The 27,454-nt window shown below is 47.7% G+C and overlaps 1 protein-coding gene across 3 annotated transcripts in view; it reads left to right on the forward strand.

The window, feature by feature from the left end:
• The window catches only part of FAM131A (family with sequence similarity 131 member A), a 98,084-nt gene extending 72,926 nt beyond the window's left edge, over positions 1-25,158 (forward strand). For all 3 annotated transcript variants that reach the window (XM_087725148.1, XM_087725147.1, XM_087725149.1), the window contains 4 exons: positions 1,493-1,586; positions 6,008-6,190; positions 22,587-22,715; positions 24,103-25,158. In XM_087725148.1, the coding sequence (XP_087581274.1) occupies positions 1,493-1,586; positions 6,008-6,190; positions 22,587-22,715; positions 24,103-24,644 (948 nt within the window). In that variant the 3' untranslated portion in view covers positions 24,645-25,158. The remainder of the gene's footprint in view (positions 1-1,492; positions 1,587-6,007; positions 6,191-22,586; positions 22,716-24,102) is intronic.
• Positions 25,159-27,454: the final 2,296 nt, after the last annotated feature.

Here is a 27,454-nt window from a genome sequence, read left to right on the forward strand (position 1 = left end):
CAATCTTTATTATTATTCCCGAAGCTTTGAAGCTTTGGAAAGAGCCGAGGTGGCGCAGTGGTTAAATGCAGCACTGCAGGCTACTTCAGCCGACTGCAGTTCTGCAGTTCGGCTGTTCAAATCTCACCGGCTCAGGGTTGACTCAGCCTTCCATCCTTCCAAGGTGGGTAAAATGAGGACCCGGATTGTTGTTGGGGGCAATATGCTAACTCTGTAAACCACTTAGAGAGGGCTGAAAGCCCTATGAAGCGGTATATAAGTCTAACTGCTATTGCTATAACTGCTATAATTCTTTGGGAAGATGGATATCCGGACACATATAAAATCACCTGCATATGTACATATACATACATACACAGGTAGTCCTCAACTTACAACCACAAGTGAGCCCAACATTTCTGCTGCTAAGCGAGAAATTTGCAAAGTGAATTTTGTCTCACTTCATGGCCGTTCTGTCCACAGTTGTTAAGCGGATGACTTCGATTGTTAAATTAGTGACATGGTTGTTAAGTGAATCTGACTTCCCTGTTGCCTTTGCTTGTCAGAAGGTCGCAAAAGGGCATCACCCTGAGTCCCTGCCACCGTCATAAATATGAACCAGTTGCCGAGCATTCTGAATTTTGATCAGAAATCCATGCAGTTGCTGCTGTTGGAAGAAATGTCCTTCTGGGTTCAGTTCTAAGTGGGGGAAAAGACACGGGATTCATGGAAGTTGCTTGGAAAGAAGGTTTATGGATGATGGACAGGACCAGAGGGGGAATACATTTCTTACACAGGAACAGGAAACAGAGAGGTGGGGCTGAACAGAGTATTAAAAAACCCAGCAAGCCCCTTCTTTTCTCTCTTCTTCTTCACCCATGTGACTCCCCTTTTCTGTTCAGGAGCTCAAGCCGTGACCCGTCAAAACCGCGTTCCACAAAAGCGGGGTCGACGAAATCGCGTATGTGACGTCATCACAACGTGACAAAAAAGATCGAAAAATTGAAATAAAAATTAAATTACAGCAAGCCGATTCACATAAAGGTAAGCGTTAGGTTAAGAGTTAGGATTAGGGTTAGGTTAAGGGTTAGGGTTAGGTTAAGGGTTAGGTTTAGGGTTAGGTTTAGGGTTAGGTTTGGGGGGGTTAGGGGAAGGTGTTAGCTTTATTTTTACATTTTTCGATCTTTTTCGTCGCGCTGTGATGACGTCACATACGCGCTTTCGTCGACCGCGATTTTGTCGTCTGCGGTTTTGTGGTGGAACCGCTCAAGCCATGCGGTCCTGTCCACCACTAAACCATCTTTCCAAGCAGCCTCCATGTCTCCAGTGTCTTTTTCCCCACTTGGAGCTGCACCCAGAAGGACATTTCTTCCAACACTGCTTCTGCCACCGTTGATAAAAACAGAACGAAGACAGTTTTTTTACTGCTGAATATGGGAATGGGAACATTGCCAAGGAAAAATTCCACTGTGTGAAGCTTCTTAATTGACCTCTGGTTCCTTCTCTTTCGCAGGTAAATGTTGAAGACACCATCGAAATGCTACCCAAGTCCCGGCGAGCGCTGACCATTCAGGAAATTGCAGCCCTCGCTCGATCTTCCTTACACGGTAAGATTTAGAAGACGCCACTCATACTCTCAAAACCATCTGAGTTTTGACTTTAGCAAAGTTGGGCTTATGGCTCAGAGGAGGCTGTTATTAAGTGGCTCCGTGCAAGTACAGGAAATGGGACTCAGACAGAGTGTGGCCAAGGTTTGAAGATTGAAGGGAAAATGAAGTAGCAATAGCAATAACACTTAGACTTATATACCGCGTCACCAGACGTGGGTTCCTACCAGTTCGCACCTATTCGGTAGAACCGGTTCGTCAAATCTACCGAACCGGTTAGAAGAGGTTCCACCAGTGGACCCGGAAAGCAGGCCACACCTACAGAAGAGGTTCCAATTTTTTTTTAAACCCACCACTGACACACACACACACACAGACTGACACAGAGAGAGAGAGAAAGAGAAAGAAAGGAAGAAATAAATAAAGAAAAAAGAAAAATGAAAGAAAAAGAGTGAGAGAGAGATGAAAGAAAAAAAGAAAAAAGGGACAGAGAGACAAAAGAAAGGAGAGAGATAGAGAGAGAGAGAGAGAGAGAGAGAGAGAGAGAGAGAGAGAGAGAGAGAGAACACATGGTCGGCAAGCCACTCCCACCAGGTCACATGTCCGGCAAGCCACTCCCACAAAGGAGGCCACACCCACAGAGTAGGTTCCAAAAATTTCTGAAACCCACCACTGCGCATCACAGTGCTTTACAGCCCTCTATAAGCAGTTTACAGAGTCAGCCCCCAACAATCTGGGTCCTTATTTCACCCACCTCGGGAGGATGGAAGGCTGAGTCAACCTTGAGCCTGATGAGATTTGAACTGCCAAACTAATGGCAACCGGCAGTCAGCAGAAGTAGCCTGCAGTTCTGCACTCCAACCACTGTGCCACCATTCCCTCCCCACTCCAGGGGAAGGATAATGCAAAATCCCCATTCCCTCCTCACTCCAGGGGAAGGATACTGCAAAAACCCCATTCCCTGCCCACTCCAGGGGAAGGATACTGCAAAATCCCCATTCCCTCCTCACTCCAGGGGAAGGATAATGCAAAATCCCCATTCCCTCCTCACTCCAGGGGAAGGATACTGCAAAAACCCCATTCCCTGCCCACTCCAGGGGAAGGATACTGCAAAATCCCCATTCCCTCCCCACTCTGGGGCCAGTCAGAGGTGATATTTGCTGGTTCTCCATGCTAATCAAAATTTCTGCTACCGATTCTCCAGAACCTGCAGAATTTCACCCCTGAATGAAACGTCTGCAAGAAAACAAGCTAGCTCAGAGAGCACCGAGGACGTCTCAGGTGTAACAAAGACCATGTTGCTTTGCCTGAGAATGACAGCCAATTTAGTGTCGTGATTGAAGGAGTAGAAACCATGTGTTTCAGTTCTGCCTTAGGCATGAAGCCAGTTGGATGACTTTGGGCCCATCCCCCCCCTCTCTCTCAGTCCTAGAAAGAAGACAGCAAGGGCACACAACTTTTGAAAATCTTGCTAAGAAAACCGAATATATTTATCCGTAAAGCTGCCAACAATCCAGGCTGACTCGAACAGTCAAATGAACAGGACACGAAAAAGGGCACTAGAAAATATTCCGAAGTGAAAAAGATTTCTGCAAGGATGTTTCTGTGTGTCTGTGTGTGTGAAAAATCCAGATAGTTTTACGGTTGATGCCCTTATTTATAAAACTTATGGTGCTGTACCCTAGTTTTTATTTTTATTTTTGAGCAATTTAAGAAATTGTATATTTATTTGAGCTTGTCGATCAGAAAGGTTGGAAGTTCAGCAGTTCGCATCCCTAGTGCCACGTAACGGAATGAGCTCCCGTTCCTTGTCCCAGATTCTGCCAACCTAGCAGTTCGAAAGCACGTAAAAAAATGCAAGTAGAAAAATAGGAACCACCTTTGGTGGGAAGGTAACAGCATTCCGTGAGCCTTTGGCATTTTGTCATGCCGGCCACATGACCACGAAGATGTCTTCGGACAGTGCTGGCTCTTCGGCTTTGAAACAGAGATGAGCATCGCCCCCTAGAGTCAGGAACGACTAGCACATATGTGCAAGGGGAACTTTTACCTTTACCTATGTATTTGTTTCAGCTTGTTTGTTTGTCAGTTTGTTTCCTATTTGTATGTCCACCTGATCCACGAGGTCTCTATAGCAGTGTTTTCCATACTTGACCACTTGAAGGTGGGTGGACTTCAACTTCCAGAATTCCCCAGCCAGTTGAAGTCCATCCATCTTCAAGTGGCCAAGTATGGAAAACACTGTTCTAAAACCTCTTTCTCCTATATTAAACAGCCTTTCTCCTTTCCAGCAAATGCTCACTGCCCGCAAATATGTAAACATTAAAAACATGAATGCATGCAGAAACAAAAGCATATTTTTAATTAACAAAGTTCATGTCAGTCATACAGAAGGGAGGAAGGAAGTTCAGAACAAGCCATGACTCACAGATTTAGCTCTTTTGAAAGAATGAGTGTTCCTTAGAACATGAAAGATGTTAATTATCCGAATTCCAAGTGCCTTAATTTAGCCATCACCAACTAGTGGTCTGTGAGAAAATTTTGGTCGTCCGCGGAAAAATGATTTGCGTTTTTTATATTGCACTAAATCAGGGGTCCTCAAACTACGATCCCTGGGATGGATACGTGCAATGAACGCTTGTGTTGCTGCAGAGGGTCTCCCCCTTTGGGGTCTTTTTGTGTGGGTTGGAGGGGGGCAGAAATTCCAACTCGGGGTCTGCTTCAGCCTCCTGGTGGGGGGCTTTGGGCAAAGGCTGGAGGGAAGCACCGCTGGTGGAGAAGAGCCAGGGGGGGCTTGTTCCAGTGGGACTGCATCATGGCCTGGAACTGGCTGACCATCTCAGCCCGCTGAGTCTCCAGGTGCCGGTACCTGGCCTTGCACTCCCGCAGGTGTTCCCTCTGCTTGGAAAGCCCATGCTCCTAGTCCTCAGTGAGGAGCTTCTGCTGAGCCTCCTTCTCGGTCAGATCCAATTTGAACCGAGCTGTTTTGCCAACTCTTTCTCCCGGTGGCTCCTCAGCTCCAGCAACTGCTTCCTGTTGGGGCCCTAAGGAGCCCGGGCGAGGAGGCGAGGAGTGGTTGGGAAGGGAGGAGCGAGTAGAGGCCGGTGAGGCGCTCCCCGACCTGAAGGACATCGAGTTGGCCATGCCCACCCAATCACATGACCACATTGCCACACCCACCCAGTCAGTCATTAGACAGATCTGTGAGGGTTGTAAATTCAGCCCTGTGTTTAAAGAGGAGCTTGAATCGTGGTTTTCCTTGGAGTATACCAGAGGTAGGTTCCTACCAGTTTGCACCTATTCGGTAGAACCGGTTCGTCAAATCTACCGAACCAGTTAGAAGAGCTTCCACCAGTGGACCCGGAAAGCAGGCCACACCTACAGAAGAGATTCCAAAAAATTTTGAAACCCACCACTGCCCCCCCACACACAGACAGACAGACTGACAGAGAGAGAGAGAGAAGGAGAAAGAAAGGAAAAAATAAATAAAGAAAAAAAGAAAAAAGAAAGAAAAAGAGAGAGATGAAAGAAAAAAAGAAAAAAGGGACAGAGAGACAAAAGGAAGGAAAGAGATAGATAGATAGATAGATAGATAGAGATAGATAGAGAGAGAGAGAGAGAAAGAGAGAGAGAGAGACAGAAAACACATGGCCAGCAAGCCACTCCCACAAAGGAGGTCACACCCACAGAGTAGGTTCCAATTTTTTTTGAAACCCACCACTGGAGTATACCTTATGATTAAGTAAAATAAACCCGAGGTAGGTTCTAAGAAACATATTTTTATTGTAAAATAAATAGCAAACAAATTTACTGGCTAATAACTGCATTCTGGTAAAGTTCCTAGCCTATAGCAATAGCAATAGCAGTTAGACTTATATACCGCTTCATAGGGCTTTCAGCCCTCTCTAAGCGGTTTACAGAGTCAGCATATTGCCCCCAACAACAATCCGGGTCCTCATTTCACCCACCTCGGAAGGATGGAAGGCTGAGTCAACCCTGAGCCGGTGAGATTTGAACCGCCGAACTGCAGCTAGCAGTCAGCTGAAGTGGCCTGCAGTACTGCACCCTAACCACTGCGCCACCTCGGCCTACCTCCTCGTGGCAGGCAAAACAGAAAGAGAGAGAAGAAGAAAGCAAAAAGACATGCACAGTAGGCTTACAGAGAAGATTCAGCCTACCGTATGTCTTAGAATATAAGCACAGCTGGCAAAACAAAAAAACATCGTGACAAGATCATATTAGTGGTCTGGGGGGATTTAACATTATGAATTTAGTGGTCCCTGAGGTCCAAAAGGTTGGTTACCCCCTGCCTTAATTCATGGTAGCCAGGATTCTTCATAGATTCGGGAGCGTCGAAAGAGACACCATCTCAGTAACTCGAGGGCATCTCCAGCTAACAGGGTCTGTTTGTTCGGTTGCAGGTATTTCCCAGGTGGTGAAGGACCATGTGACCAAGCCCACCGCCATGGCACAAGGCAGGGTGGCCCACCTGATTGAGTGGAAGGGATGGTGCAAACCCATCGATTCTCCTGCGACCCTGGAAAGCACCTTCAACTCCTATTCGGATCTCAGTGAAGGAGAGCAGGAGGCCAGGTTTGCTGCAGGTGGGACTGCGAGGGAGGGGAAAACAGGTGGGGTGGGTGGGCGGGAGCTCTCTCAGGGAAGTCCCTTAGGCTAGATCAGTGCTTCTCAATTAAGATGTGTGGACTTCAACTCCCAGAATTCCACAGCCAGCATGCGTGGACTTCAGCTCCCAGAATTCCACAGCCAGCTTGCGTGGATTTCAACTCCCAGAATTCCACAGCCAACACATGTGGACTTCAACTCCCAGAATTCCACAGCCAACACATGTGGACTTCAACTCCCAGAATTCCACAGCCAGTATGTGTGGACTTCAACTCCCAGAATTCCACAGCCAACACATGTGGACTTCAACCCCCAGAATTCCACAGCCAGCATGCGTGGAGTTCAACTCCCATAATTCCACAGCCAGTATACGTGGAGTTCAACTCCCATAATTCCACAGCCAGTATGTGTAGACTTCAACTCCCAGAATTCCACAGCCAACACATGTGGACTTCAACTCCCAGAATTCCACAGCCAGTATGTGTAGACTTCAACTCCCAGAATTCCACAGCCAACACATGTGGACTTCAACTCCCAGAATTCCACTGCCAGCATGTATGATTTCGATTCCCAGAATTCCGCAGCCAGCATGTTAGTTGGGGAATTCTGGGAAGTTGCAGTCCACTCATCTCCATGTTGCCAAAGTTGAGAAACACTGGTCTAGACTCAACTCCCAGAATTCCCTAGTCAGCTTTGGTGGCTGGGGTATTCTGGGAGTTGAAGTCTGCCAGGCTTAAAGTTGCCAAGGTTGGAGACCCCTGATCTAGACTATGCCAGAAATTTAATGCCACATTTGAGCTGCAAGAGCCAAAGCTGAGACTATGTGGAAGCTCTTTCTCTTTTCGTTTGTCTGAAGTGGTGTAGGGCTGTGATGGCGAACAGTAGCACGCGGGCCCAGGTGGCAAGTGGAGCCATATTTGTTGGCATGCCAGCCGTCAGCTCTGGCGCGCATGCTGATTTTCCACCCTCCCAAGGCTTCAGGAAAGCCTCCGGAGACTGGGGAGGGAGAAAAACGGCTTGAGTGGGCACACACGCGCGATAGTGCATGCGCAATTTTGGCACGCTGTAAGAAAAAGGTTCTCCATTACTGGTGTCGGGTTTCCTGCCTAAGCATGGAGTTGGACTAGAAGACCTCCAAGGCCCCTTCCAACTCTGTTATTCTATTCTTTTCTGCCATCTAGTGCTTCATGTTGGTTTTGCACCTAATCTAGGCACCCAAACATTCCTGTGTTTGGCAGCTGCATATTTGCCGGTATGTAGTAAACCACATTTAGTCGCTGGTTTGTGGTGCGTTTGGGGAAAGACCCCATCTCTGCTAAGCAGCTGCCCAGGAGTGGGAGGCCGATGGGGTGATTTGGAGGTACATGGGTTTTGTGCTTCCCCTGACATTCTTACTCATGGTGAAGTTAACCATTGCTTATTCAATTAAGCCAATTTTCTGTGTGCTCATGGGATACTCGGATCTATGAGTTAAGTGGTGAATTCGCAGCCATTGAATTGCTTTTGTTCCTGAAACTTCTCAGCCTTCAGAGCTTCTGGAGAAGTTCAGGAGGCCGTTGGATGACCTCACCAGAAGGGAACCCATCCATGTTTTAAGTGTGAGCGGTCTAAGGGTGGAAATGCACATGGCAACTTTTGAAGGAGCAATTTGGCTGCAATGGCCACCCTTAAAACCCTCCCTTCATCCCCTCCAAATGGTATAAAACTCATACTTCAGAAATACATCTATTTTGGTGTCTCTTTTTTGGGGGGGGGGATGTAACCTCACTTACTAAGAGGGACGCAGTGGCTCAATGGCTAAGATGCTAAGCTTGTCGATCAGAAAGGTCGGCAGTTTGGCGGTTCGAATCCTTAGCACCACGTAATGGAGTGAGCTCCCTTGACTTGTCCCAGCTTCTGCCAAGCTAGCAGTTCGAAAGCAATGCTAGTAGAAAAATAGGAACCACTTTTGGAGGGAAGGTAATAGCATTCCATGAGCCTTCGGCATTTAGTCATGCCGGCCAAATGATCATAGAGACATCTTTGGACAGCACTGGCTCTTCGGCTTTGAAATGGAGATGAACACCGCCCCCTAGAGTCTGGAGCGAGTAGTACATATGTGCAAGGAGAACCTTTACCTTTACCTTTAACCTCACTGGAGCCCACATATGCTTTGTAAATTGCTCACCTTAGCATGACAAAGTTGGCTAAGGTTAAGCTAGCGGTAGATAGAACCAAAACGAAGGAGAACGAAATTCCAGGCTGGTGTTTGGAGGTCAAAGTGATGATTGTTTAATTGGATTTTGTCTAGATATTTTATAAATGTTTCCCAATGCTCATTTGCTACCTTAATCAGATCCTAGCAGGAGTAAAGTGTAGGGAAGGAGTTCATTAAGACTTAATTAGCTCATTAAGACTGGTTCCTAGCTACGGATCGTTTCTGAGGGGTTCTGATGGAATAACAGGGGAACTTGCTTGCAAATAGAAATAAATATGCATAGGAAAACCTTACATTAAATCACGGGAAACCATGGCCTTAAATGCTAGCGTTTCACACAAACAGACCTGCTTACGTCCATTGAGACAATGCAGGGTAGTTAACTTCTTGCTGGAATCCAGTCTTCCATTTCAGCCTAGCTGAATCCTTGGTGCATGTGACTTCATTCACTTAAATGAGATGTGGGGAACTGTGGCTGTTTTGTCCCCAGCACATACCCTGTTTTCCCGAAAATAAGAACCCAAATGGAAAATAAACCTTAGCATGATTTTTCAGGATGTTTGTAATATACCGTATTTTTCGGAGTATAAGATGCACCGGAGTATAAGACGCACCAAGATTTTGAAGAGGTAAATTAAAAAAGTTCTTGCACTCTGCAGACTTCCCAAACCCTCTGCATGCCCCATTTTTTGTGAAAAACAGGCCATGCATGGTCTTTAGGAGGCTTGTAGTGTGCTCCTGGGGGCGGGGGGGCGCAAAAATGAGCAAACAAATGCCCATTTTTCACTCATTTTTGCCCTCCCCAGCCCCTAGGAGCACTTTGTAGGACTCCCAAACCCTTTGCACATCCATTTTTGTGAAGGGGGTGGGATTTGGGGAGGCCAAAAATACTGTATTCAGTGTATAAGACACACCCAGATTTTCGCCCTCTTTTTTTGGGGGGGGGAAAGGTGCATCTTATACTCCGAAAAATACGGTAAATACGGTAAAAATACGGTAAAATACGGTTATTTTACCCCCAAAATAAGCCCAAGTTAAGATCATCAGCCAGATGGATGCAATTAGTACCGTATTTCCGCCAAAATAAGACCTAACCAGAAAATAACCCCTAATGCATCTTTTGAAGGAAAAAAATAATATAAGACCTGGTCTTATTTTCGGGGAAACATGGTAATTTGTGTATATAGCAAGAACAGAACAATGGCCCTTTTATGAATTCTGGACTTCAATTCCCAGAATTCCTAAGTCAGCCATGCCGGCTCAAGAATTCTGGGGGTTGAAGTCCACAAGTCATTAGGGGGGGCAGAGTTCTCCATCTCTGACTTACACGAATACGGGTGATGCTTGAGGAGAAAGACACTCATAGACCACCACAAGGTTAGAAACAGGTTGTTTGTGCTATGATGTCATTGTGACAGATTGTATCGTTCTGTTGTTGTGATGTGGGTTTTGCTTTTTCTGTAAATTCCCAAGTAGATGGGCTGTTCGATGTCTCGGCCTGACCATGGGGGGCTAGAGAAAATCACATTTGGAGAAGGTGTACTGGCACCAGTCTATGTCCTTAACCCTGGTTCGGAAAAAGGCTGGGCTGTACCACTGTACACTGGTAGTCCTCGGCTTACAACAGTTCATTGAGTGGCCATTCAAGGTTGCAAAACCACTGGAAAAACACCGCCTAGGCAGATTCTCAGTCATCTGGGTCAAAAGGCAAGTGGGCTTTTCCTTTGAAGATGTTTCACTTCTCATCCCAGAAGCTCCTTCAGCTCTGACTGGATGGTGGGGAATGGAAGGATTGATATTCCTTGCAGACAGCTGGTCATTTGCATCCTTTTAGAGAGTCATTGAGGCCTCTTGGAGGTTTGTCAAACCACCAACGACTCTCTAAAACAGGGATGTCAAAACTCAAGGCCCCGGGGGGGGGGGCGCGGATCCGGCCCGTGAGGTGCTTAGATCTGGCCTGCAGGGCCCCCCTGGAAACAGCCAAGGACTGGCTCGCAGTGCAGCCCTCCCAAGCTCCCTTTTCACTGGCAAAGGGTTGCAGGAGGCCGTCACAGCTGAAAACGGAGCTTGGGAGCCTGTTTCCACTGGCAGAGCGCTTGGGCTGCCACAGGCTCCCCGACACAAGTGATATCAAGCTGGCCATGCCCAGGCTGGGTTCCTTCAACCCACTGAGCCATAGATGACTCAAGAGTTCTCTCCTAGCTTAGTTGATGTGCCATCCAAGCCCTTCCGAAATTTCCCCATGTTGGGAGCATATACCGAATGAAAATGAGTGAGCTGCCCCCTGATTATTATTTTTTATTTATTTTTTAAATAGTCCCGTCCCCCCCAATTTTTTTTAAAGCCCCCTGATTTTTTTTACTGCAAAGGATGGTTTTTATTTTTCATTTTCATAACGTATAATCACATGTATACTATTACATAGCCAATATCGTGTTGTATTATTAAATATTTACATCAATTCATCTTACCATCAGCTCCCAAAAACAATTATTGGCTCTTCTGCTCTCCATACACCATATTTGTACCTTATAAATCACTTTCTTTTCCCTCTCTCCTCTCACTCCCTACCTCCTTTCTTCCCTCCATCATCCTTTTCTTCTCTACCTCCCCTTCAGTGGTGGGTTTCAAATTTTTTTGGAACCTCTTCTGTAGATATGGCATGCTTTCCGGGTCCACTGGTGGAACCTCTTCTAACTGGTTCAGTAGATTTAACGAACCGGTTCTACTGAATAGGTGCGAACTGGTAGGAACCCACCTCTGCTCCCCTTCCTCTCTCCTTCTCCTCTCTCCCCTTTCCACTCCTCCTTATTCTCCTCCTCTTCCCCCCCCCCCCCGCCCTCTCTCCTATCCCTCTCTTCCTCCCTTACCTCTCTCCTCTGCTTCCCACTCTTCATCTCATTCACTTGGTGTATTTCAGCTTCTGAGCAAGCTCCGTTTTTGTGTTGATGGTATTTATAATTCCTTTTCAATATACATATTATAAAGACCCTCCCCAGCAGAAAAAAATGGGGGCCCAGAGGAACCTTATTCAGGCGGCGGCGTTCACACGCTTCCTTTTCCATCCGTTCGAACTCTTACTTCCAAGAACAAGGCTGTTTCACATTCTTTTTAAGCATCTCTTCGGTTTGGCAACCAAACCCACAGCACAGTTAAAATGACACTTCTCCTTTAAAAAAAACAAAAAACAAAACCCAAAACATCAACCAAGCTTTGGGCACCGGGCAAAGCTGCCAATTTCACCCCTGAGGTTTGTTTTCATTGCGGTTGGCTGGTCTGCTTTGAACGATTGGCACCCAGAGAGACGGCACAATGTCACTCGGCGCCTGGAGATATGTTACTTCCCTCGAATCACCCAAGTTTTGTTTTTTTTAAAAAAAATAGTTTGGTGCCTTTGAATGTGGGTGAAATCGGGTTTCAAGGGACTTGGGGGGGTTCCTATATTTTGGACCATATTTGAGGGACAATTGAGATCAGAGTTTCAGTTGCTAAGCAAGGCAGTTCTTAAGTGAGTCCCACACATGTTATGATCTTTTATGCCGCAATTGTTAAGCAAACTGCTACTGTTAAGGGAATGACATTCTTGCTTTTATAAACAGAGGCATAGAATCAACATCAGGTGAAGTATTAGTACCGCTTTATAAATCCTATGGGAACGCAATGGTTCGGTGGCTAAGACGCTGAGCTTGTCGATCAGAAAGCTCGGCAGTTCTGCGGTTCGAACCCCTAGTGCCACATAACAGAGCAAGCTCCCGTTACTTGTCCCAGCTTCTGCCAACCTAGCAGTTCGAAAGCACCTAAAATGCAAGTAGAAAAATAGGGACCACCTTTGGTGGGAAGCAAACAGGGTCCAGTGCGCCTTCGGTGTTTAATCATGCTGGGAGACATCTTCTGAGACCGCTAGCTCTAAGGCTTTGAAACTGAGATGAGCACTGCCCCCTAGAGGCAGGAATGACTGGCACATATGTGCAAGGCAGTGGTGAATTTCAAATTTTTTTAGAATCTCTTCTGTAGGTGTGGCCTGCTTTGTGGGAGTGGCTTGCAGGCCATGTGACTGGGTGGGAATGGCTTGCCGGCCATGTGATTGGGTGAGCGTGGCCAACTTGTAAAATGTGGTGAAACTTATTTAACAATGCTCTTGCTTAGCAACCAAAATGTTGGCTCAGAAACTCTGGCATTTGAAGCACGCAAGTCTTAAAGCTGTCAAGTTACAAGACCCTTGCACCCCTAACCCTTTAGAAAAAAACCCCAGGGGGTGTTCAAACTTGACAGCTTTAAGACTTGTGGACTTCAACTCCCAGAATTCCTCCTCCAGTCATGTTGGCTCAGGAACTCTGGCATTGAAGTGTGCAATCTTAAAGCTGTCAAGTTACAAGACCCTTGCACCCCTAACCCTTTAGAAAACAAAACCCCAGGGGTGTTCAAAGTTGACAGCTTTAAGACTTGTGGACTTCAACTCCCAGAATCCCTCCTCTCACTCTTCATCTTGATGATGTGCAGACGGGCAGGGGGAGGGAGCTGGAACCGGTTCTAAACTGCCCTGTAGATTTGTGGAACCTCATCTATAGAAGAGGTTAGAACTGGCAGGAACCCACCCCTGGTGTGAGGGGAACCTTTACCTAGATTTTAGACCAAGTCTGCCCTTCTTCCTTCCTGCCTCTCTCGGTATGCAAGCTGAACTTGACATGATAGCAATGTCCCAATATTTGAAAGGCTGCCACAGAGAAGAAAGGGTCAAGCTATTCTCCAAAGCACCTGAAGGCAGGACAAGAAACCATGGGTGGAGACTCATCCAAGGAGAGATCCAACTTAGAAATAAGGAGACATTTCTTGACAGAACAATTAATCAGTGGAATGACTTGCCTCCAGAAGTTTGTGGGTGCTCCATCACTGGAAATTTTTAAGAAGAGATTTGGACATCCAATTGTCCAAAATTGCAGGGGTGTCAAACTGGATTTCTTCCAGGGCTGTAATTCTCTGAGACTTCCACGCAATCCGTTTTCAGCCTCTCTGGCGTCCAGCAGCATTCTGCCGGCCAAAAACGGGCCTTGCCGGGACTCCATGGCCCATTTTGGCCAGCAGAGGGCCGGTCCTTTGATATTTCCATGCCAGCCCCGTGGGCCAGATTTGAGCACCCTATGGGCCAAACCCGGACCACGGGCCTTGAGTTTGACACCCCTAGTAGAGGGTCTCCTGCTTGAGGAGGGGGTTGGACTAGAAGACCTCCAAGGTCCCTTCCAGCTCTGTTTTTCTGTTGTTCTGAAGAGGCTGGCTTGTCCTTATGTAGCCGAGCTTCGCCAATGCCAGCAAGCTGAGTCACTCCGAAACCTGGGGAAAACGCCAGAGGAGAATTGAACTCTCTCCCACCCTGCTCTCCTTAAGCTGAAGCAGGGGGGGGGGGGATGCTGCCTCCGTTGAACCCAAAGTCTTGGTCCTGGCAAGGCCCATACCATTGATTTTTTGGGGGGTGGGAGAAGAAATTCCTGCAAAGGGTTACCAGGGGTTATGGCCATCATCCAAACTGTGCATTGGCTTTAACGTTTAACTGTTTAATGTTTAACTTTAATGTTTAACTGTTTGCATTTTGACAACTTGTCAGCTGAGGGGATCAGACGACAGGTGGGAATAGCCATTCCATGGGATAAATGAGGACAGGATGGAGAAGGCAGCTGTTCTCACCCCTGGCCCGGGCTTTCTGACGCTAGACCAGTTTCTCAACCTCAGTGACTTTAAAGCTGTGTGGACTTCAACTCCCAGAATTCCCCAGCCAGCCATTCTGGGGAATTCTGGGAGTTGAAGTCCACATAGCTGAAAGCGGCTGAGGTTGAGAAACATTGGAGTAGACCATTCCTGGCCGGGGGGGGGGGAGGGAGGGAAAATCTGTCTGCCTTTCTTATTTGCATGCAGTTTTGCCTCATGCTTGAATTGCATTCTTTTATTTATTTGATCTTTATCCTGCTTTTATTTTTGTTTATAAGTAACTCAAAGCCGCAAGCACACCTAATATCCCTTCCTCATTCTTTTTTTTCCCTCCACAACAACCACCCTGTGAGTTGGGTTGAGCTGAGAGAGAGGGACTGGCCCCAAATCATCCAGCCAGCCTTTACCCCTAAGGCGGGATTAGATCTCACCATCTCCTGTTGATTGGTCCAAAGTCACTCAGCTGGCTTTATGCCTGAGGCGGGACTAGAACTCACTGTCTTCTGGTGATTGGTCCAAAGTCACTATCTCCTGGTGATTGGTCCAAATTCATCCAGCCAGCTTTAAGCCTGAGGCAGGACTAGAACTCACTGGCCCCCGATGATAGTTCCAAAGTCACCCAAACTGGCCTTCATGCCTAAGGCAGGACTAGAACTCACCGCCTCCTGGTTTCTAGTCTGATGCATTAACTACTAGACCAAACCGGCTCTGAATGAGGCTCAGTATTATCATTAAATCAGTTCAGGACTTTTGCATCCTGAATTGGGTTAGTTTAAACCTGGGCTAACATTTTGTGGCTCAGCTAGTAACGCCAGCCCACTCTACATGGGAGATCATGGTCTAATGCAGGATTTCTCCAACTTGGCAACTTTAAAATATGCAGAATTTAACTCTTTAAATTTGCTGCGTTTTGAGAAACACTGAGCTAGTTGGTTATGCAAAGCCAGGTAATGGGGTAATTCAGTAATGCTTGCTGAGTGACTGCATTCATACAACATATTTAACCCACTCAGTTAAAGACCTAATGGCTGTGCATACACAAAATATGAAGTCTGGCAAATGTTAACCTTGTTTGTATGAATTATATGTGCGTGAATATGATTCTTTGTTTTAGTCCACTCTCAATGTATTGTGTGAATCCAAAAAAAAAACCACTCTACATGAAGGCAATGAACTCCCATATATTTTGAACACAGGAGATTTGCAACATATTGTTAATATAACAAAATATGTACTGTTTTTATTGCTTTCGTGTAAGTTGGCACCAAAATGGCAAAACTCCACACCACCACTAGAGGAAAGCATAGAGTTAGTTTTAGGCAACTACTTCTGTCCCCTCTGGTTATCTGGAGTTTGGCACATAATGTAGATCAGAAATGGGAAGTTGGGCTTCTTGCTTATTGCGCAGTTGGTACCAATATCTAGATTGCAAACCACCAGACCACCGCTAGAGGGCAGCATGGGATTAGTTTTAGCCAACTACTTCTGCCACCTGCTGGCTATCTGGAGTTTTGCATATAGTGTAAATCAGAAATGGGAAGTTGGGTTTCTTGCTTATTATTGCTGTTGGCACCAAGATCTAGATTGCAAAACTCCAGTCGACCACTAGACAGGAAGCCTATAATTAGTTTTAGGCAACTACTGCTGCCACCTGCTGGCTGTCTAGAGTTTTGCAAATAATGTACATCAGAAATGGGAAAGATGGCCATTGTGGGAACAGAGCGGGAGATTTAGCAGCCCAGATCTGGTACAGCCGAGGTGGCGCAGTGGTTAAATGCAGCACTGCAGGCTACTTCAGCTGACTGCAGTTCTGCAGTTCGGCTGTTCAAATCTCACCGGCTCAGGGCTGACTCAGCCTTCCATCCTTCCGAGGTGGGTAAAATGAGGACCCGGATTGTTGTTGGGGGCAATATTCTGACTCTGTAAACCGCTTAGAGAGGGCTGAAAGCCCTATGAAGCGGTATATAAGTCTAACTGCTATTGCTATTGCTACAGGTAGTCCTCGGCTTGCGACCGCGATTGACTCCAAAATTTATGTTGTTAAGTGAGACATTAATTAAATTGAATTTTGCCCCAGAGGGCTGCAGGAGCCTGTCGCAGCTGAAAACGGAGCCCGGAGTTTGAGTTTGACACCCCTGCTGTAAAAAGTCAGAGAGATGCCATTGACCAAGTAGCAAAGTTTCAACCAGCTTCACGCCCCAAGGCTTGGGAACAGTTCCTGGTGAAATATTTCCATGTGTGCAGCCGTTTTCCCAAGTCACCTCAAACCAAGGTCCTTCCTGACAACTCAGGTCATACTGGTATTGCAGGCAGAAGGCCCAATGACATGCCAGGACAATACAGATTTATCTGTCTTCAAGCTGTTCTGAGTCAGCTGCTCTATCTAGAGTCCTGTGGAAAGATCGGAGGGTGTGTGTATGTGTGTGTGTGCTCAAACCTTGCCAAGTGCAGTATATTTGTTGTCTTTTATTTTTATTTTTTGTGCTTTCCCGGGGCAGCTCCGTCTCTCTTCTGTTCCACCTTTTCCTGCCCAGCCTGTCAAGTAGCAAATGAAGATTGATGCGTGGAGCTGATTCCCCAGTTACTCCCTTAATTAAAGGAGGCTAGTTTTTCAACTTCGTTGTCCTTCATTTAGCTGCCTGGAGTGGTGGTGGTGGGGAGAGGAGCAGGGGTGAAATTCAGCAGGTTATGGCAGGTTCTGGAGAACCGGTAGCAGAAATTTTGAGTAATTCGGAGAGCCTGTAGCAGAAATTTTGAATAGTTTGGAGAACTGGTAATGGTGATATTGAGTAGTTTGGAGAACTAGTAGTGGAAATTTTGAGTAGTTTGGAGAACTGGTAGTGGAAATTTTGAGTAGTTTGGAGAACCTGTAGTGGAAGTTTTGAGTAGTTCAGACAACCGGTAGTGGAAATTTTAAGTAGTTCAGAGAACCTGTAGCGGATGTTTTGAGTAGTTCGGAGAACCGGTAGCGGCCTGGTTCCACCACAAAAGCGCGTAGGACAAAATTGCGCTCGACAAAAGCGCGCTGTGACGTCATCACAGCGCGACGAAAAAGATCGAAAAAATGTAAAAATAAAGCGAAAACCTTACCCTAAGCCCCCCAAACCTAACCCTAAACCTAACCCTAAACCTAACTCTTAACCTAACCCTAACCCTAACCCTAAACCTAACCGTTAAAGTAACGAAAAACCTAACGCTAACCCTTATCCTAACCCTAACGCTAACGCTAACGCTCTAAAGCTAACCCTAACCCTTAACCTAACCCTAACCCTAACCCTTACCTTTATGTGAATCGGCTTGCTTTAATTTAATTTTTATTAATTTTTATTTGAATTTTTCGATCTTTTTCGTCGCGCTGTGATGACGTCAAAGGCGCGATTTTGTCGATCGCGCTTTTGCCGTCCGCGCATTTGACGGGTCACGGAAATTTTGAGTAGTTCGGAGAACTGGTAGCAGAAATTTTGAGTAGTTCGGAGAACCGGTAGCGGAAATTTTGAGTAGTTCGGAGAACCGGTAGCGGAAATTTTGAGTAGTTCGGAGAACTGGCAAATGCCACCTCTGGCTGGTCCCAGAGTGAGGAGGGAATGGAGATTTTGCAGTATCCTTCTCCTGCCACGCCCACCAAGCCACGCCTACCATGCCACACCCACAGAACCGGTTGTAAACAAAATTGAATTTCACCACTGAACAATTGACTCAAGGCAAGGGAGAGCAAAAAGGAGGCAGAGGCAAAGGGAATGAGTGTCGGTCAAATTCTCTGCAGCCAGGAAACTTTTAAAGAAAGCTGTGGGAGGCTGAAGGTGGTGCTGGGTGGGGGGGGCATCATCCCATCAATGGCCAAGGTGGGGGCTGGAGGCTAAAAGATAGGAAGAACAGTTGCAGGAATTGGGTATGTCTAGTCTAGGAGTCTAGCAACTGGGACGCAGTGGCTCAGTGGCTAAGACGCTGAGCTTGTCAATCAGAATGGTCGGCAGTTCGAATCCCTAGAGCTGCGTAACGGAGTGAGTTCCCGTTATTTGTCCCAACTTCTGCCAACAGTTCGAAAGCACATAAAAATGCAAGTAGAAAAATAGGGACCACCTTTGATGGGAAAGTAACAGTGTTCCGTGCGGCTTCGGCATTTAGTCATGCCGGCCACATGACTACAGAGACATCTTCGGACAGCGCTGGCTCCTCGGCTTTGAAACGGAGATGAGCACCGCCCCCTAGAGTCGGGAACAACTAGCACATATGTGCGAGGGGAACCTTTACCTTTACTGTGGTCCCATGACCTCATTTTAAGAAAATGAAAAATGCCGAAAAAAATGCTGAAAACCGGCATTTACTTCCAGTTTTGACAAAAGCGACACATAGCAAACAGTGGGTTCACTTAATGACCATGGCGTACTCTTAACAACTGCCCACGGTCGCTGTATGACTGTGATGACTTAACAACCGCTGCGACAAAGCTTGTAAAATGAGGTCCGTTGTGTGGGTGGGCCACTTTACAACTGTCACAAATTACAAACCTGATCAGCTGACTCCCTTACTGTTGTAAGTGGAGGACTCCCTCTCAGGTGCTTTGAGCCTCTACAAGATTGAAGGCCCCTGTTTTAACTTTTCAAAACACACACACACACACACACCCTCCAATGTTTGACTTGACCCACCCCAAAGATGCTCTGGAGGCCACCAAGGAGGTGGGGGAGATGCTCCCTCCATTGCTTGCCCCCAAAATAAGGCTTAATATTCCTGAAATCCCAGCTCTATCACCCCAGCTGGCCTGGAGGCCCCTCGCTTGGAGAAGAGAAGATTTGTCTCTCTGGGAGACGTTGTGGGGCGTAATTTCTCAGGCCCCGAGGCCTTTGCCTGGTCGGCTGGTTGATTTTGTTTATTTCTCCCGTGTTTTTATTCTTTTTGAACATATCCAACACACCTTCCTCCTTTTATTCTCCTCCTAATAACAATCCTATAAGGTGAGTTGGGTTGAGAGAGAGGGATTAACCTTTTACTTCCTTCTTTCTTTCTTTCCTTCCTTCCTTCCTTTCCATCTTCCTTCCTTCCTTCCTTTCCATCTTCCTTCCTTCCTTCCTTCCTTCTTTCCTTCCTTTCCATCTTCCTTCCTTCCTTTCCATCTTCCTTCCTTCCTTCCTTCCTTTCCATCTTCCTTCCTTCCTTCCTTTCCATCTTCCTTCCTTCCTTCCTTCCTTCCTTCCTTCCTTCCTTCCTTTCCATCTTCCTTCCTTGCTTGCGTCCTCCCTCCCTGCTTTCATCTTCCTTCCTTTCCATCTCTCTCCCTCGCTTTCATCTTCCTCCCTCCCTCTCTCCCTCCCTCCTTTTCATCTTCATCCCTCCCTCCCCCTGCTTTCACCTTCCTTCTTTCCTTCCTTCCTCCTTTCCATCTTCCTTCCTTTTCATCTTCTTCCCTCCCTCTCTCCCTCCTTTTCATCTTCCTCCCTCCCCCTGCTTTCACCTTCCTTCCTCCTCTCCATCTTACTTCCTTTTCATCTTCCTCCTTCCCTCCCTCTCTCCCTCCCTCGCTTTCATCTTCCTCCCTCCCTCCCCCCTGCTTTCACCTTCTTTCTTTCCTTCCTTCTGCCTTTCCATCTTCCTTCCTTGCTTGCTTCCTCCCTCTCTGCTTTCATCTTCCTTCCTTCCTTTCCATCTTCTTTCCTTTTCATCTTCCTCCCTCTCTCCCTCCTTTTCATCTTCCTCCCTCCCTCTCACCCCTGCTTTCTCTCTCTCTCCCTCCCTCCCTCCCTCCCTCTCTGGAGAAGCAGCTAGGCTTAAATGCAGGGTCATTTTCCTTTTGAGCCACACTCTAAAACATAGAATTGCACCAAGAAAAAAACAATCTCCCAATAAACCACCCTGGATCTTCCAGCTGGGCCCCTCTACAGCTCGGCATGGTGTATGATTCAGCCTGAGATTGCCAGGCAGTTCGGAGCCATTGATAAAGGCTGCAGCTGAAAGCTGCCATTGACCGCCCCCTCCCTCTCTCCACCCCTCTCCCAGAAGTGACACTCAGAGGCAGCTGTGAGCTCCAAATTAGTTGCCTAAATAGGGGAGCCTATTTAAGGACGGGCTCAGCTGCCTAATGACAGGTCAGATCAACCAATACGTTAATGCGGCTCAATGGAAAGGCTCAGAGCCTGGGCTTCTGCACAGGATGGGATGGGGGAGAAGCCCCCCAAAGAACTCCAGATCTGGTCTACCACTAGTCTACTGGTCTACCACGGTAGATAGCCACAGTTGTGTCAAAAAGCACCACTTAGTGGTTGGAATACAAGGCAACAATTCACATTTTCTATATATTTATGTGTTGTGGCCCAGCAGGTGCCATTGGAGCTGCCACCAGACTCCGACAGCGAGGGGCCCCCTGAGTCGGCTCTGGAAGAGGTGAAGGACCCTGGACAGGGTTCTGACTCCAAGCAGGGCACAGAGAGGCTGGTTGGCCATCAGGTGGCGCCTGAGCCTTGGACCAGTGGGGAGGAGACAAGGGAGAGTGATCCAGAAGCCAGCAGTGAGTTGTTCCTGGATGCACGCCATCGAAGAGCTAGTAGGCATCAGGAACAATTATGCAATTACAGGAGGTAATTGCGCTCAGCTGGTGGTCATTAGGCTCCTCTCCAGACTATAAAAGCTACTTGTGTACACAGCCCTCTTTGTAGAAGTCAACACAGGATTGAATGTCGGAGGACATTACTGTGAGCTTGGCAGGCTGGATTGCTGCCAAGCCTTATCTGTGTTTATTGCTGCCTGAGTTTGTCTGAGTTGCTGCCAAGGTCCTTATCTGTTTGTTCTGGTTGTGTGTAGCTTTTTAGTTGTTGATTTGGGGCGTTGATGGCCGGTTATTGCCTGTTGTTTTCTTGTGCTGCCAAGTCCTGATAATCTGGTGGTAAATCATCACTCCTGTTGATTGAGAGGTGGCTTGTTTCCCAGGCTTCAATCATTTCCCTGGCTGTTTTTGTGCCTGCTCGTCCAGCAATCTTAGTAGAGGTGAAATTGAATGTATGTCCTCGTTCCCTGCAATATGAGGCTACCAATGAATTTGGGTCTCCTCGTCTGACCACTCACTTGTGTTCTTGCAATCTGGTGCCGAGCACGCAGCGCACATTCTGGTGTGAGGGAAGTTCCCTCAGGATGGGTTACGGCGCAAGGCCGAATGCTCGGAAGACTAAACATCTGGTCCTGGGGACTGATCCAGGTTGGATCCTGCCATTCATTCTTGGCCGTTAGCCAACCATTGAAAAAAAATAAAATAAAGATAAAAGTAAGCCATGAAAGACGAGGAAGTTTTTGTTTTTCAAAGAAGGGTCAACAATATTATTCAGAAGGTGAAATGATTTAAATCAGGGATGTCAAACTCAAGGCCCAGGGGCCGGATCTGGTCCGTGGGGTACTTAGAGCCAGCCCACAAGGTTGCCCTGGAAACAGCGGACCGCCCTGTGGTGCTTCTGTCAGAAAAAAACTACCTCACAAGCTCCGTTTTCAGCTGCCACGGCCTCCTGCAACCCTCAGCGAGTGAAAACAGAGCTCGGGAGGGCCCTCCTGAGCTCCATTTTCACTCGCCAAGGGATGCAGGAGACCGTAGCAGCTGAAAACGGAGCTTGGGAGCCTGTTTCCGCTATCAGAATACTCAGGCTACCACAGGCGCCTCCGACAGGAGTGATGTCCAGCTGGCCATGCCCACCCCATCGCCCCAAGGTCAAACACATCCCCTGATGCGGCCCTCATTGAAATCGACTTTGACACCCCTGATCTAAGTGATGTTGAGCTGTGAAGATTTAATTTAGGGCTGAGGGGAAATCTTATGTGCTGAAGGGAAAACGGGGGATGCTCAGAAAGAGTTTGAGGGGTTAAAAAAAAAAGAGAGGAATTTATTTTTTCTAATTTGTGTGTCCAGAACAAAACGCAGCCTTGCAGTCTGTTTCGGAGACGGCAGCTTCGACTCGCCATCTCGAAAGCGATTCCACTTCAATTTATTTAGTCATTCTTGAATGTTGCCGCAGTTGATCTATGGCGATTAAATTTATGTTCTGAGAAGCCCTCAAAAAGTAGATAATAAAATTAAGAAAGATTTTTTTTAAATGTAATAAAGATAATACATTTTGACAATCTGAGTTCACAGACAGCTCGGCTATTGGCAGGAATTCAAATTATGTTACCAATGCAATTGAAAGGCACCAGGCACAAAAGCTATGAGTTTATGGCACCTAAGCCCTGCTAAGAAAAAGAAAAATACGCCACTTTATTGCTCTTTATTATTATCATTATAAATTAATAATTATATAACAATGGAACCGTAATTATTATAAAGATGTTTCCTCCAGTATTCCTATTTCTTAGGAGAACTGTCCCACGCAAATTGGCTTTTTTCTGCAGCCCAATTTCCCTAAACACTGGAACAAGCCAGTGGTGGGATTCAAAATTATTTACCACCAGTTTTACTTCCTGTGTTTCACCACCTCTAAATAACAACACTCCTTTCTCCCCAGGTGTAGCCGAACAGTTTGCCATCGCCGAGGCCAAACTCAGAGCTTGGTCATCGGTGGAGGGGGATGATTCCAACGACGAGTCTTACGACGAAGATTTCCCCACTTCCGGTGAAACTGCCCAGGCAGCTGGTAAGTAAGGACAGCTGGCATATCTGCTGGGTTGAAAGTCAACATGAGGCTGAACACCAGTGGTGGGTTGCAGGCAGTACGCCCTCGTACGGGCGTCCCGGAGCCTGCCCGGAGCACTGGGTACCGTTCCGGTACGGTGCTCCAGAGGGCCTACCCACACACCCACCCAAGCTCCTTACCTGTCCTTTAAGCCTTTGGCACTTCCGAGCAGCTGGAGCGTCGTGGAGGCTTGCAGAAGCATGGCAGGCAAGTACGGCATCCATGTGGGTGACGCCGGGGCCGATCCGGAACCTACCACTGCTGAACATCCAACCAGGTAGAAAAGAAAGAAATAACCGACCCACTTACTTCATTCCAAAGTTTTAGATCTGAATGCAATACCAGCACACTGTAGGTTGTAGGTGTCAACTCCATTTCATTGAGGGCCACATCAACATTACTGTTGCTTTCAAAGGGCTGGTTGCATGTAAGACTATGTATCATATTAGTGTTCTGACCGAAGGATACTGTAAAATTTCCACTCCTTCTCCACTCCAGGAGAAGGATACTGCAAAATCTCCATTCCCTCCCCACTCCAGTGGAAGGATACTGTAAAATTTCCATTCCCTCTCCACTCCAGTGGAAGGATACTATAAAATCTCCATTCCCTCCTCACTCCAGGGGAAGGATACTGCAAAATCTTCATTCCCACCCCACTCCAGGGGAAGGATACTATAAAATCTCCATTCCTACCCCACTCCAGGGGAAGGATACTGTAAAATTTCCATTCCCACCCCACTCCAGTGGAAGGATACTATAAAATCTCCATTCCCTCCCCACTCCAGGGGAAGGATACCGTAAAATTTCCACTCCCTCTCCACTCCAGGGGAAGGATACTGCAAAATCTCCATTCCCTCCCCACTCCAGTGGAAGGATACTGTAAAATTTCCATTCCCTCTCCACTCCAGGGGAAGGATACTGCAAAATCTCCATTCCCTCCCCACTCCAATGGAAGGATACTGTAAAATTTCCATTCCCACCCCACTTCAGGGGAAGGATACTATAAAATCTCCACTCCCTCTCCACTCCAGGGGAAGGATACTGCAAAATCTTCATTCCCTCCCCTCTCCAGGAGAGGGATACTGCAAAATCCCCATTTCCTCTTGATCAGCTGGGACTCAAGAGGCAGAGAATAGATGGGGGCAGGGCCAGCCAGAGGTAGTATTTGCCAGTTCTCCAAACTACTCAAATTTTCCGCTACCGGTTCTCAAGAACCTATCAGAACCGGCTGAATTTCACCCCTGCCTTAGATATTGGAGCACTGCTATCATGTCACCCCAAGTCCTTCTTTGCATTGAACCGAAATGCTGCATTGCTAACCTTTTCCCTCTTGGTGGTTGTGTTGCAGACGCGGTAGGGCAGCTCCCCACCAACACCCTCTTGAAAGGTTTCCTGCACAGCAGCCGTCTGTGCCATCTGAACTCCCGACAAGGTTCGTGCGATCCGGAAAGCGACTCCTCTCAGTCCACCGTCTCCCCGGAGACCTTGTGCTCCAGTCTCTGCAGCCTTGACGACAGCTTCCTTCTCAAGGAGTTGGGCTCCCCTTCCGAACTTGCCGCCAAACTGCTAGGCTCCGTGTCCGGCGGGGAGGACATGCTGATCTCCAAGTTGCCCACACAGACTGCCGGAGAATGTGCCTTCCGGAGCCTGGCACAACTGGAGTGCCAGGACTCTATGTACTCCATGTCCTTCACCGAGTCCTGCCTCTCGCCCACAGAGGAGGAGGGCCTTCCATGCAAGGACTACAAAGTCCATGGGGACAGTTGCGAGGTCCGGAGAAAAGTCTCCGACGTGGCCTCCTCCGGCGTGGTGTCGCTTGACGACAACGAAGACGACGAGGTCGAAGAAGAGCCAGAGGAGGAGGAGGAGGAGGATGCCGAAGAGCCGTGAACCCCCTTCTGTTCCGTGGCATGCTTCACCTGCCATTTTGCCCCGCTCCGTGGCACCTTTTCGTCCACCCAGCTCCACGGCCCATCAGTTGTCTCAGCGGGATGGTTCCTCCCCCCATTTGGATGAAGGAAGGCAGCATGGGCAGGAGTGGCGGCTTCGAAAGCTCCCCTCCCAGGCCTTCCTGAGCTCCACCGTGCCATCCGATTGCTACCACAAAAGCCTCCGGAGCTGCTTAGTGGCTTCGTGGGTTTTGCCTGCTGCATTTTCTCTCTCTTTCTCTCGTGGCCTGTTTTGTTTCCTTTGCATGGGAATGTCTTTGGGGGCAGGGCGAGGACGCCGAGCAAACTATCGGAAGAAGGGCAGCGCTGGTGGGAGTCATCACAACTCGGGGGGGCGGGGGGACGACGACTTTGGGCAACATCGGGCGGAAACCCAATCGTGGTGCCCCGGGAACCAGAGTTGCCCTCATTCGCTGCTCCAGGTGGCATGGCTAATGCTCTTTCAAGCCGAAAATCATTTCTCTTTTTCAGACTACGAAACTCGACGGACTTTCGAGATCACCTGTATGCCCCCTTTCCCATCCTGCCTCCTGTGGTTTGTGGCAAAGAGCTGAAACGGGACATGAAATGCAACAAGGATGTGCGATTTGTTATGCTTTTTTATAAAAAAAACGAAGAGAAAAAAAAAACCAAGGAAAAAATAATATCCACCCCCCCTCCCCCGGCCCGAGGGGCCATCCTTGGCTTTATTGTCTCAGATTTTATACCGTGGACTCATTGGAAGAAAGTGGGGGAGTAGAATAGGGGGTGAGGGGGTGCCTGGTGTGTGCTAATATGCTCCATTCCCCCTCCTCTCCCCATCCCTTCGGAAAAGAATCAGAGAGTATGAGTGAATCTTGGTCCCAGATCTTTTCTATAGTTTTGTACGTGTGTCTCCCTGTTCTGTCTTTCCGGGGTTCGGTGCCTCTACATGGATGGCTTTCCTTAGGGTACCCTGTCCCCTGCTCTGCTCTCCCACCTTGGCCCACCCGGGTTGGGGATATTACGATCTTTATCCTGCTCCCCTTTGCCTTGAGGCAGGGGCCAGCAACTTGTGGCTCTGGAGCCGCATGTGGCTCTTTCATCCCTCTGCTGCGGCTCCCTGTCGCTCAAAATACCGTGTCACAACCGCCAATGTGCGACACTCGCCAGCACGCGATGGATTGAGCTTTCCGATGCCCAGTAGGCCAACCATGGATAAAACCCAAGAAAAGAAAAATTTCAGAAGAAAACAGAAGGTTGAATTCAAATATGTTAGTTTTGTGGGCGCTCAGGAAATAGTGGGAACAGTTTTGTGGCTCCTGGTGTTTCCTTTTTTTTGTGGGGAAAAAGGTCCAAATGGCTCTTTGAGTGTTTAATGTTGCCAACCCTAAGGTAGCGTTTCTCGACTTCAGCCACTTTAAGATGCGTGGACCTCAACTCCCAGAATGCCTCAGCCAGGCTGAGGCATTCTGGGAGTTGAGGTCCACGCATCTTAAAGTGGCTGAAGTCGAGAAACACGAGTGTCTCTCTTCCATAGGGCCTCTTCTGACCTCACCTCTTCTCCAGGACTTTGTTAAGCGTATTTAGCTGGTGCAACATCACCAACAAGCCACAATCATTTCAGAGATGGTGCAGATGGTCTTATCTGCATCATGGCTTGATGGGCTCAGGCCTCCTTTGAAACTTGGCGATAACGAGGACTTTGACTTCACTGGTTGGGAATTTGGGGGAGTTAGGTTCCCCAACTCCAAACTCAATAGAGCAGAGGTCTTCCACCTTGGCCACTTGAAGATTTGGAACTTCCACTTCCAGAATTCTTCAGCCAGCCACGTTGGCTGAGAAATTCTTGGAGTTGAAGTCCACAAGTCTTAAAATCGCCAAGGTTGGAGACCCCTGGTATAGAGAGCACCGGGGGTGTGGAGGCGGGGGAGAAAAGCTGATCAGCCCGGTAAGGATCCAATCAGGTTTACCCTGATGTCATTGACAAAGCTTCTTTCAATGGTTTCTGGGAATTGTAGTTTGGTCAAAGGGTTGAAGATATGGAGATAAAAGTCCTAAGGTTGTCCACACACCCGTTTTAGCAAGGGGTGGTGGTGGCAGAAGGAAGGATGATGGAATCCATTTGTGGATCCCCCCACAACTTCTGAACATCAGCCGTTTGACTGATTAATTGTTCTCACTGTCAAGAAATTTCTCCTTAATTCTAAGTTGATCCCATCTCAACGGGTTTCCATCCATTGCTTCTCGTTCTGCCTTCAGGTGCTTTGGAGACTAGGTGGGGCCCCTTTTCTCTGGGGCAGCGTCTTCTCTTTGGCTTCAGAGCAGATTGCCTCATATAGTTCTTTTGATCTGAGAAGAAGGAATGTGACTAGCAGGAGGACCATCATGGACTGGTCTATCACCCACAGTTGATGTTCTTCTAAGGAACATCTAAGGAACATCTCCTAATGAAGGAGAGGTTGCAGAGAGTGGAGTGTAGGGATGATGATGTTGGGGGAAGTCTTGGATAATTCAACTAGTCATGGGGGGTTAAACCAACTAGTCGTGGGGAGGGCTTAGTGTCCCAGTTATTCCAAGGGATTCTGGGATTTCATGGCGATTGGAAAGGTCGTTTCTTTTCCAACCATCTGGTAAGACTGGGGAATCTTTCGATGGGCTCAGGGATGGTAGGAAGAGTTGAGTCTCACCACAACCCGTCCATCTGAAGTGCAGCAAGAACCTAGTCAGGGGCTCATGAGTGGGTAGGGGCTCTTCATGGGGAGACCCAAAGGCCACTAGGAAGTAGGGTGA

This window comes from Thamnophis sirtalis, unplaced genomic scaffold (assembly GCF_051295495.1).
Source record: "Thamnophis sirtalis isolate CommonGarterSnake01/CBP01778 unplaced genomic scaffold, rThaSir2_p1.2 scaffold_11, whole genome shotgun sequence".
In the NCBI taxonomy this organism is placed as follows: Eukaryota; Metazoa; Chordata; class Lepidosauria; order Squamata; family Natricidae; genus Thamnophis; species Thamnophis sirtalis.